Source organism: Dipodomys ordii, unplaced genomic scaffold (genome assembly GCF_000151885.1).
Source record: "Dipodomys ordii isolate 6190 unplaced genomic scaffold, Dord_2.0 Scaffold134, whole genome shotgun sequence".
Classification (NCBI taxonomy): domain Eukaryota; kingdom Metazoa; phylum Chordata; class Mammalia; order Rodentia; family Heteromyidae; genus Dipodomys; species Dipodomys ordii.
In genome coordinates, this window is record NW_012267350.1 from 4,920,442 (window position 1) to 4,933,095 (window position 12,654).

General features: G+C 38.3%; 1 protein-coding gene across 4 annotated transcripts in view; it reads left to right on the forward strand.

Moving 5' to 3' along the window:
• Cask (calcium/calmodulin-dependent serine protein kinase (MAGUK family)) overlaps nucleotides 1-12,654 on the forward strand; it is a 343,930-nt gene that overhangs the window by 230,470 nt on the left and 100,806 nt on the right. For all 4 annotated transcript variants that reach the window (XM_013030852.1, XM_013030854.1, XM_013030855.1 and 1 more), the window contains exons 6-7: nucleotides 3,045-3,147; nucleotides 10,253-10,428. In XM_013030852.1, coding sequence (XP_012886306.1) covers nucleotides 3,045-3,147; nucleotides 10,253-10,428 — 279 coding nt within the window. The remainder of the gene's footprint in view (nucleotides 1-3,044; nucleotides 3,148-10,252; nucleotides 10,429-12,654) is intronic.

Sequence of the window (12,654 nt, forward strand, 5' to 3'; positions counted from 1 at the left end):
TGTCATTCTTTCTGATGGAGTCCATTGTGTGTGTGTCTGTGTGTGTGTGTGTGTGTGTGTGTGTGTGTGTGTGTGTGTGTGTGTGTGTATACCACATTTTCTTGATCCATTCATCTACTGAGGGACATCTGGGTTGGTTCTATATCTTAGCTATGGTAAATAATGCTGTGATAAACATAGTCGTGCTGGTAGCTTTAGTGTGGTCTTGTTTGTAAACATTTGGGTAAATGCCCAAAAGTCTGATTGCTGGGTCATAGGGGAACTCTATGTGGAGGCTTTTGAGGAACCTCCATACTGCTTTCCAAAGTTGTGGAACAAGTTTACACTCCCACCAACAATGCAGTAGGGTTCCCTTTTGGCCACATCCCTCCAGCATCTGTTGTTATTAGAGTTCTTGATTATAGCCATTCTGACTGGGGTGAGGTGGAATCTCAATGTCGTTTTGATTTGCATTTCTTTTATGGCCTAGAGAAGTTGTGTCTATTGACCGTTCTTATTTTCTCTTCAGAGAAGTCTTATCTTTAAGTCTTTAGGCCACTTATTAATTGGGCAGTTGTTTCTTTGAGGGTTTATTGTTGGGGGACTTAATTTTTTGAGTTCTAAGTGTATTTTATATATGAGGTCCTTGACTGTTGTATGGCTAGTGAAGATCTTCTCCAATTTGTGGGCTTTCTATTGATCTTGCTAGCTATGTCCTTTGCCATGCAGAAGCTCTGTGGTTTCATGCAATCCCATTTGTCCAACCTTTCTTTGATTTGCTGTGTTTCTGGGTCTTTATTAAGAAAATTTCGGCCTGTGCCGAAATTAGAGTTTCTCCTATTCCTTCCTGTAATGTTTTCAGGGTAGACACCCTTTCTTCTTACTCTCCAAACCAACCAATCCTCCCAATGCCTCTGTCCTTATTGACTTTAGTCTCCAGCTAGAGATCATTGTGTGGCTTTTTTTCTCACTTCATTCTGGTCTCTGTTCAGGCTTTCTATGATACACACACCTTCCAATAAAATAGCATCTCCCTGGTCCCCAAACTTGTAACACCTCCTAATCACCTTCATTTCACCTCATAACTCTTAATGGTATTTTGTATGCCATTAATTTGTACCTATGGGTTTCTTTTTTTCTACTTTAAGTTCAGATTTCATGACTCCTCTCACTTCAGGATTTGTTTAGAATGACTGGATCTACACTGTGATGAAAATTACATTGATTACAATATATGTAGTTCAACATAAATGTAGTCAATATAAACTATGAAGCTTCTGGCTTAAGCCTCTACTCCTTCCTAAGAAAGTAATAAAAAAATTTCTGGGCTGGGAAGTTGGCTCCGTGGTAGAATGCTTGCCACTCATGCATGAGGCCCTGGGTTTGATTCCTCAGCACCACATAAGCAGAAAAAAGCCGGAAGTGGCACCGTGGCTCAAGTGATAGAGCACTAGCGTTGAGCTGAAGAGCTTAGGGACAGCACCCAGGCCCATAGTTCAGGCCCCACAACCGACAAAAAATTTTCCACAAGAAATTTCTATGTCATCCCCATTTTTCCCCAGGCTTGCATATTTGCTGTGTCCCACACTGGAATCATACCAAGGCTATTGCTTTCATTTTTAGCCTGCTACCATCCACCTGTCCTTGAAACAACTGAAAGTTCTTAGCACAGTCATAACCCTTTTATTTCTGTAGATATTTGCTTATTCTTCCATAGCCATTTCATTTTCAAAGCTATGGATGGAGTGGGCTTCCTGCATGCTAGGCAAGAGCTTTACCACTGAACTACATCGTCAACTTCCATTGATTCTTCTCTGCTTTGTCATGCCATAGCTTGCTCACTACTCATTTGTTGCACTTGCCTGCCCTTTCTTTCCTCTTTCTCTTCCTCTTACACACATGTATTTGAGGGCTCATTCTTCTTGGTACCAAACTGTGTAAAGGCCTTTAAACTTCTTTAGATGACAACAAGAACAGATTTGAAAGTAAAATCTGGTGCTCTCATTGGGCAGCATAAGTATCCCTTCCTCTTCTGTGTTTCATCATCTAACAACTGTCTGAGTACACCAACTCAGTTTTTTGGCACTGATTTTTTTCCATACCAACTAGCAGGTCAGCTAAAACTGACTTTAAACTGTATCACTTTATAAATGAAATGTAGGAAAAAATAAGAAATACTGTCTTCTATTCCTAAAGATGATTGCCTTTTTTACTAGCCCGTATTTTGACAGCAGGTCAGATGCAGTGTTAGGCATATTGGGGAGCATAGTATTTGAGCAGACATTGATGGTCCCTACATTTAAATTCCGTGCCTGACACCAACTCCAACAAGCTCCCAGAAGGGGATAGATGCAGATGACAAGGTTCATCATTGTGAGCACAAAGCCTGTGGTACTTGGAAGACATGGCCATTCAGACTACTCTTTGAGTAGTCTTCCCTGGTCTAGGCTGGTCAGGGAGTGTCCTTTCTCCCTTCTCCTTCATTATCTCCCACTCCACAGAGAGCAAAAGTAGGTCCAGAGACATGACATGCCCAAGGAATACGCTGAATTCCCTTGGACAAGGCTCGATTAAAGCCACTGAGTACAGATATCCATTTGGCACCCATCTTACTCATGAGCAGAATGAAGAAAAGAAAGAAGATGGAAGACAAAGTAAGGTCCACCGGCATCCCCTCAGAGCCAGCCATGTTGGTAAACACAGAGGTTTTAAGACACAGATAGACAGGAAGTATAACATTTTTCCTGAAGTAAATATCAACTGTCAGTGGAAGAAAACGTTGCATAAAAAGAAATTATTTGCATTTCCTAGACAATCCCATGTTTTATTAGCACCATATCCTGGTCTTAGAAGCAAATAATTCCTGAAAGATGTGGACTAGATCAGGTAAGTCTTTGGAGAAGTAAAGTAAGAAGATAACAAATAATTTAAGCATTCAAAATAATTCAGAAATTTTAAAGCGGTATTGTATGATCATGTTACTCAGTTCACAAAAATTGAATTGTTTAACTTCAACTAATCCTTATCTGTGTATTTGTTTTCTGTGTGCCTGTTTTTCTTTCCAGCCCCACTGTGTTCTCCTTGCCTCCAAAGAAAACTCAGCACCTGTAAAACTTGGAGGATTTGGAGTAGCTATTCAGTTAGGAGAATCTGGACTTGTAGCTGGAGGTAAGACCACTTTTTAACTTGTTTCCTTCAGCTGGGTTTTGTTGGCTAACACCTATTATATTCGTAGCTACTCAGGAAGTTGAGATGTAAGGAATACATTTTGAAGCCAGCTCAAGCAGGAAAATCTGTATGACTTTTATCCCCAATTAATCACCAAATAGCCAGAAAAGGAGATGTGGCTCAAATGGTACAGTGCCAGTCTTGAGCAAAAAAAAAAGTTAAGGGCATTGAATTGAAGCCCCAATACTAGTACACAAAAATATTTTTGCCTTCAAAAAATGATCATGATGACTATCGTTGTGAAGATTAAAAGGTGTGTGTAATTTTAAAAAATAAATATTGAAAAAATGAAAAAATTGACAATTTTCAAGCTCATGTCAAATGTTCAAGCAAAAATTAACCTAACCACAGTGTTTCACACCCTGTTCCCCCCACCCAACAGAAAGCCTCATCAGGTAGTTTTGAATTGAATAAGTCTGTAGTAATAGCTAGAATTTTTAGTCCCTTAAGGACAAATTCTAGGCCTGGGGGGGGGGCGGGGAGGGGACTAAGTGGTAGACTTCATGTTTCTCGTATAAAAGTCCCTGGAGTCCATCCCCAGCAACTTCTCCCTCCAAAAGAAAAGAAAGAAAAGAAAAAAGAATAGGCTCCATCTTTTTTACTCATTGTATCCCCAATACTTAATAGAGAAGAACACTAAATAAAAAGATGTGAACAATTTTCAAAGAGGGTGCCATTTGGAACATAGAAATTTTTAAAGTCAAATCTAGAATGTAAGGATTGGCTACTTTTAAATTGATATCTATGGCTAATTGTTAATATCCTGCCTTTTCTTTACTGTTGTTAACCTGTGTATTTGTGAAGAATAAGCAGCTGTGAACACAGGCTGATTTTTATTATTATCCAAAGAAAAACCTAATTTAAAATTTTTCATGCCAGAATATAAAAGTTAAAGTAGAAGATAAATAGAAACTTGTCATCAGTGTACAGAGGTAGATACTAATTACAGATTCAAGTATTTCGGGTTTTTTTTATTTTTTTCATTTCAGTAGGCTTCAGCTCAAAATGCTATCCTGGTTTTAATTCCATTCCGTAGTTTTGAAAAATATGCCTAGTTCTCCATTCTATAAACTCTAAGCCTTTTAGTCGATAATTTCTCTTTTGTATCTCTAAGTACTGATAGCCTTCTCAAAGATAAACATGAAAAATATCTACAGAACCTTTTAAAATGTATCACTTTTACCTGGGTGCCAGTGGCTCATGCCTATAATCCTAGCTGAGATCTGAGGATCAAAATTGGAAGCTACCCTGGACAGGAAGTCCATGAGTCTCTTCTCTCCAATTAATTACCAAAAAATCTGGAAGTGACGCTGTGGCTCAAGTGGTAGAGTGCTACCCTTGAGCAGAGAAGCTCAGGACAGTGCCCAGGTCTTGAATTCAAGCCCCAGGACTAACACACACAAAAAAATGTTCATATTGAGTTCAAAGATCTGTCAAATGGTAAATACCAAAATAATAATACATTAATATGTTACATAGGATATCTCATTAGATTTGATTGTAACAAGAACATCAAACAGTGATCATGTAGAACACGTTCTAACAAATGAGCCAAGGGCGTATGTGTGTGGTGCTGTAGTTTGAACTCAAGGCCTTGCACTTGCTTAATAGGCATTCTAACAGCTAAGGCACACAACTAGCCTAAGATTTTAGGGGGGGCGGTGGTACTGGGGTTTGAACTCAGGATTTCACCTTTGCTAGTCAGTTTCTCCATACCTTGGTCTGTGCCTCCAACCCTACTTGTATTTTTAAATCTTTTCATTTCACCGTGTTGCCCTCTAAAATGAAATTGTATTTATATTATATATTCTTTTTCAGCTTATCATTTCCAGTAATATGAGAAACTGCAAGGCCAGTATAATTTCAAGGAATGCTGCTTTTTCTCTCCTAATTCAAAACTGTCAGTGATTAGATGACGAGCCATAGGGTCGAGTGGTCATACATACTTTAGTCACAGACTCCTTAAATCCTAGGATTCTAGGAGTCCTGTGAATTCTTGCATAGTATTCCCAACAAAGGCTGAGCTCTGGTTTCATTCCTCAGATGGTAAAGAATTCACTATGTCCCATGACAGTTAATTTCTAGAAAACGTAAAGGATTTTTTTATTGTGAAAATACTGTATAGAGGGGTTACAATTACATGGGCAAGATAATGTGAATACATTTCTTATCAAGCATTGTTGCCTCCTCCTTTTTTTATCCTTCCCATCCCTTCCCATCCTCTCCACCCCCTCTCCTCACCCCCTCCTTTACTTTCAGTATTGAAAATTTAATGTTACATTAAATAGAAATCTCTCTTTCTGTAACTTCTTCCCAGTGGTTCTAATTCGGACTTGGGAAGCAACCCTCAATTATTTCACCCTTCCACTCAGGTGTTTAAAGACAGCTACCTTGTCCCCCTATTAGCCAAGTGAACTTCCCTATGTTAATATCCACACAGTTTAGGGGCAGAGCAGTAATAATAGGTCTAACTGACCCAGTGCTCTATAGCAGTGGTCTGGCACTTTTTGTTCTATCTCTTCCATTTTCATTGTTTTAAATAATGTCTGCTGCTTGAGTTACCAAGTAACTGGCAACAACTAAAACTTCCAGGTGTCTTTAAACAAATGTTTTGCTGTGAAATCAACTCATTCAAATCCAGTATTTTTAGAGTTCACTCTGTATTAAGACTACACAATGAGAGCAGATAATTTTTTATGATTACATCCTCAAAGTTAATGAGATGAGATGAAATGAATGGAAAAGAAATGTATCTCTCTTATATGGCCATACAGAATGTCTTGGTTTTTAGGGTTCTGAGACACATCCCAGTGTTCAGAATGTTCTGAGCTCCATGTTTTACTGCACATCTTGATTGAAGGAGAAAAGTAAATTCTCCATGTTAAACCATTTCCTGAAGTCTGTCAACCTTGTCACTAAATGTACAACTAAGTTTAAATTCCCAGTGAGTCAGTTATTCACAATTCATTATTTTCTATGCCCTAGATTAAATACTAATAGTCAAAATATTGTCATTTCTTTCTATACTTTTCCATGTATTCTTGAAGTGACTAGTTTAAGCATTACAATATTTTTAAAAATACAATACAAGTAGATAGGTAGGGACAAATTATTTCCCTTAGAAAAAGTTTCCCTGTTATTGAAGGTACTTTTGACATTTTGCTAATAATGATCAACTTTGAAGCAGAAAGCTGTTTTCTTGTCAGTTGAAGTCTTTGACTACCCAGCGTTCCAAGTAGAATTCTCTTCCTTATGTTCCCACATACTAAAAATCACTTAAATACATTTGTTCTTTCCCTCTCTGAAACTCTGCTGTTCAAAGATCCCACTTATCCAGAATATAACAAGGAACATAGAAAATAGTTATAATGACAGCAAAATTTCCCTACCCTTAAAACCCATTCATGAGTTGGGTGTGGTGACTCGTACTTATATAATTCCAGCTACTTGGGAGGTAGAGATGGAGAGGATCAAGGAGCAAGCATAGCCTTGTAACAGTTGGTAAGATCCCATCACAACAATAAGCCTGGTGTGGTGATACATGCCTGTGGTTCCATCTCTGTGGGAGGCCATGGGTAGGAAGATCATGTTCTGGGGCTTGTGCCAGGGAAAAATAATCCTGAGACCCTACCTGAAAAACAACTAAAGCACAAACAGCCTGAGTATATGGCTCAAGTGATAGACTACCTAGCAAACATGAGGCCCAGAGATTGAACCCCAGTACTCATTAATGTAAAATAAAAAAAGATGCTCTTTGACAATGACCTGCTCCTATTTTTCATAAAGTTGTATAAATTCATATTGATTCATACCTTATACTTCTAGTCCCTCTGGTTGGAATGCCTTTCACCTATTTTATCTATCTGGCTAACTCCTATTCTTGAAGGCTGAACTAACAATTGTTGATTCTTAAAAGCAAGCTGATCTTAAGTATACTAGTTAGGAATGCCTGTTCCTTCTCTACCATATTACCAGAACTGTCTGGGCTGTATACCTGTATGTGTCATTTGATCAAAGACTTGTTCTATAGCAAAGACCAAGAATTTTTTTTTTTTTGCCAATCGCCCTGGGGCTTGAAATCTGGGCCTGGGCACTATCCCTGAGCTCCTTTTACTCAAGGCTAGAACTCTTACCACTTGAGCCACAGCACCACTTCCAGGTTTTTCTGTGATTAATTGGAGATAAGTATCTCATGGACTTCCCTGCCTGAGCTGGCTTCGAATCGTGGTCCTCATATCTCAACCTCCTGAGTAGCTAGGATTATAGACATGATCCACCAGTACCTAGCAAAGACCAAGAGTTGTAAGACTTATCTATAGCTCTCTCTGTCTAGGTTCAAGCAAACATTTGAGAAATTAGAATAAAATGAAAGAATCTGGTTTCAATCAGTTTATAGTCAGTTTTAGATTATAAACAAGTTATGAGGATCCAGGACTGGAGTAAGCAATGTGAGAGTAAAGAAATAAAAGCCTGAGAAAAAATAGGCAGAGCAAACACCAGAACATGAAAGCATAGCCGCCTTTTAATGCTAAAGAGATCAACCCTTACCTACATTTGAAGTTCCTGAAGGTATTTTCTGTTCTGTAGCATAGATCTTTAATTACTATCCACTGTGACAACTCTGAGTCATAGAAAAAAGGTTATTTGCAGCATCCTGTGTAAAAGAAGTCAGGAAATTGTAGAAGTAAAAAGGATTGCATGGATAAAGCTTCAAATATAGAAAATGTAGCTATTTAAAAACAACTCCCTCACTGAGAGTCCAGGTAGGGAGGTTTTATTATAGAGTTGAAATCTGTTTATGTGTTTAAATACATATCTGAGTATTTCATAAACAGTGACATTTCATTTGGTTTGGTAATTGGTTTCCTGTTCTTAGAATTTTGTGGTAAAGTCATTAGAGTAAAGTAATTACAAAGAAGGAAAATGAGTAACAGCAAAAATTAGGAGTCTTAGGAAGTCAGTGTGTGTGAAAGGTTAACTCTGATCCTTTTCACTTGAAATTTCAAAACACTTCTGTATATTCTTCCCACCATGGCATTTTCTTCTGTCATCTGTGAGCACGTTCTTGAACCCAGTGACATACATCTTCCTCAAGAGTGGACACTACTTCACGGTTGAATAGTCTTCTCTCCAGATAGATGAAAAGAACTTCCTTAGAATGTCCAGGACTGGCCATGGTAGCTCTGTCTATTCCCAGAGTAAGGCCAACATTTTGAGTAGTTTACCCTTTGCTGACCAGATGGAAAGCATTAAGTATCAAGTTGAGTGTCATACATCATTGGAAACAACAGCAGGCTCCAGGGAGCAATTACCCTGAATGGTGCCCTGAGCTTTTGCTCTGCTTTCCCTTCTCACTGCTCCTGCCAACTCTTGTGCATCAGAACAATACCCATCTTTTAGGACCCTCCCCAGCCAGTGAAATAAGATGCAGAGCTCCCTTCACTGCAGCTTCATTGTACAATTCTGAAGTATACATACTCTATATGTATAATGATTAAGATAGTAATATTTAATAAATTAGACAATCCAGAAATAAAAATAAACCTAGTAGCCAGGCACTGATTGCTCATGCCTATAATCCTCACTACTCAGGAGGCTGAGGATCGAGGTTCAAAGCCAGGAAGGACAAGAAAATCCATGAGAATCTTATCACCAATAAACTACCAAAAAATAAACCAGAAATGGAGCTATAGCTCAATTGGTAAGGGCACTATCCTTGAGCAAAAAGAAGCTCAGGAACAGTGTGTGCCCAGGCTCTGAGTTCAAGCCTCAAGATAGGTACCAATAAATATAATAAATAAATAAAGGTCTTTCTAACCATAGGTACCAATAAATATAATAAATAAATAAAGGTCTTTCTAACCAGTGTAAGGTTTTATTGTATATTTAAATGAATATATTTTCACTACTGGGACCCTGAACTTATCTCTTATGTTGAGAGGAGGGAGAGCTATATGATTTTGCAACAGAGGTACATCCCCAATATACAAGCCAAGAAGTGCTTTATCCTTCTCTGTCCCAACTGAGCTTGTTAACCACCAACAGACCTTGATGATATATTTTCTATTGCTCATTAGATCTCTTAAATTCTTTCTAAAGTCTGAGCCACAATTCTGAGCTCTATAGTATTTTGCAATCTTCAAAGTAAAAGTTATCTTGGACTCAGTATGATAGCAGACAGACAAGCAGGCAGACAGAGGAAGGAAGGGTGGGTCTGGGCCGGCAAATATCTAGAAGAGCTGCCAAGTCTAGCATGCAGTGCCCTGTCCCACAGTCAGTTCCTTACAGGCTGCAAGCTTTTTATTCCACAGTAGAAGAAACGACTTCTTTGTATGCCAGATTAAAGATAGCTATTATTTTGCTAACAATTAGTAAAAGATTTCTTTCAAAAAGCTTCGGGTTTTTTTTAATACAAGGGAAAAAAGAGCACTCTTTAAAGATGCTAGTCAAAGAAGATTGAATGGGTGAAGCTTCATGGTTTTGCTTTAGCGTACATCATTATTGGTTCTTATTCTCTTCCAATGTTAATATTAGGAAAAAGCTTAGAATTCCTATTATAATAAAAATAACACTTGTGAATTGCTAACACCAACTGAACTGGATTGCAGATTTAAAATCATATTTCAAATAAAAGTTCTGAACACTAGACTTTCATTGGGGAATTTCCATTTGACAAAAGTAATATTTTTTCTACTGGTATTTCTCTCACTCCTACCTTTTCCTCTCTCTGGCTCTTCTGCCTGCCCCTCTTCCTAATCAGAACATTTAAAATTCTTCATGAAACAAGAAATACCTAGATACCTACTATGTAGCATGCAGAATCCAGGAGAGTCAGTCTCCTATCCTGGGCTCAATATTTTCAAGAGGCAATGAAAGAAGTCATTTGTTTCCTTCTGTGGACTTCTTTTGGTGGGAGGAGGAGAGGGAGGTATGAGATGTTTTTCATTGATAAATTTCTCATTCGGATTGTTATTGTTGTTATTTTCAACTGAAAAGCCTTACTTTATGTGAACAGTTTTCCTTAATGTTGTTGTTTTAAATGCAGGACGTGTTGGAACACCTCACTTTATGGCCCCAGAAGTGGTCAAGAGAGAGCCTTATGGAAAACCTGTGGATGTCTGGGGGTGTGGCGTGATCCTTTTCATCCTGCTCAGTGGTTGTTTACCTTTCTATGGAACCAAGGAAAGACTGTTTGAAGGCATTATTAAAGGAAAATATAAGGTAATCTATTTTGATCACTTCCTTTTTGTAGTGAGATTAAGTTATCCTGAAAAGTGGGTTTTGAAGTCACTGTCTTCACTCACCCATTGACTGCCTCCAGTTATACTATCAGAAAAAAAGTTTCTGTTAACCTCTGGATCCACTAGCCTTGTAAGGCAGAACAGGCCTCAGGGAAGTTTCTGAGCCCCTGGCAGTTGATCTGCCCTCTGTGTGAAGAAGCCTACTGCCACCCTTTTTTGTGTAGTTGAAAAAAGGCCTGCATTTTTAAAGCTTTTTGCTTAATTTGTAAAATGAAAATGAAATGTACCTGGGTGAAAATTTTATCCTGGTACTTCTAACAATTTATCTTAATTTTAAATTTATGCCAGCACAGCTGAAAAATTTGCCATTTACATTCCATGATAAACTAAAATGCCAATGTCACATACTATGTTGCTGTGTGTGAATATGTACGCACACGCATGGTGTGTGTATGTGTGTGTGTGTGTGTGTGTGTGTGTGTGTGTGTGTTCATGTGCCAGTCCTGGGGCTTGAACTCAGGGGAGCTTGAACTCAGGGCGTGGGCAATGTCTCTGAGCTCCTTTTACTTGAAGCTAGTGCTCTATCATTAGAGCCACAGCTCCACTTCTGGGTTTTGGTGGTTAATTGGAAATGAGAGTCTCACAAACTTTTCTGCCTGGACTGGCTATGAATGGTGATCCTCAGATCTCAGCCTCCTAAGTAGGTAGGATTACAGGCCTGAGCCACCCCACCTGGTACAACTATGTTTCCTTATACAGTTTAGAGACATTTTGATATGATTGAAACATTCTTATTGTTCTTTGGCTACTGTGTGTCAGGAACCTGTAAACTATCCTAGACTTGTGATTAGTGACTTATTTATTGCTCTCATTATTTAAAAAGTCATTATTGCTATTGTGGATTATTGTATTCAAAAGACCTAAGGACTTTTTGGAAGTAAGCAAAGGTCAATTTCACTACCCCAGCTCTTTTTGCCCTACACAATCACATACAGCTGGCAGGGTACTGAAATGTTAAGAGGGGCCTAGACATAGAAAGTATAGGGAAGTGTGGATCTGGGTATCAGGTCAAGGCAGTTTGTGTTGGAGAAATTCTTTTTCCTCCTATTATTACAAAAACTCATACTTTGCATTCAACCAAAACAACGGTGTCATTTTCAGCAATGGCTGGCAACATAAAACCAAACACAGGGTTTAGGTAACACTGAGTTTCCAAACTGTGAGACCCCTAACTTTTTTAAAATTTCTTTCCTATTCCTGAGTAATGTTAGAATTTTATCTAGGACTTGAAAAAAGAAGAGTAAAGGAGTTTCAGAACTCCATCCTTGCCCTTTTACGCCATAATTAAGAATCACGAAGGTGACTATAGTATATACTTTGTTTGTTTACCTGGTCTTTTGTTTTATTTGGTGTAAGATAGCTTCCTAATTTAGTAAACAGAGAAAGAGGTTTTAAGTATAGGTTTTTCTGCTTCTCTTAGAGCCAGTTGATCTCTGGGAAATAAAATCAGTACTTTCAAGGTAACTAACTCAGGAAATAGCATGTAAGAAGTCATCCCTCTCCAATCCCTGGAAATTTTGGGGTGACTATCAAACTCACAGAGCCTGGGCTTTCAGATTTAATGTTGCCAAATCAAGTAAAATCACAGATGCTAATGGATGAAAAGAAGCAAAGCAGGATCACTAGTATAGCACCGTAAGACTACCAGTGACAGTGTTACCTGAGACCTGACACTTAGTTTATGCCAGGAATTGCCTCAGCACTGACTGCATCCTTTCAGCAGCTTATGACATAGGTACCATTTAATAAAATCTCCCTCTTGCCTTTTTGAGTTATAAGCATTTGCTAATAATAGAGTTCTTCAGTTATGTTTTTTTCAGTTGCGAACTTCCTGGTTTCCAAGGCAATGGGCTTCATTCCTGCAGTGTCTGGGATTTGATTCTAATTTTAAATCATTGAATAGTTATTTTTGTTCCTTGGTAAGAAAATTGGGCTATTGGTAGTGTCTGAAAATTAAATTATTTTAAAATTCCCTATTTCTAAGGAATAGTAACAAACTATAGTAAGTGATCTGGAAGCAGCTATATCATAATTCTGTACAGTATGGGGCTGAAGCATTGAGGTTAATGACTTACTTAGCTGGCTACTCTCACCCCTCACTTATCTTCATAACTCCCCTTACAAAAGACCCAGGTCTATCTCTGCC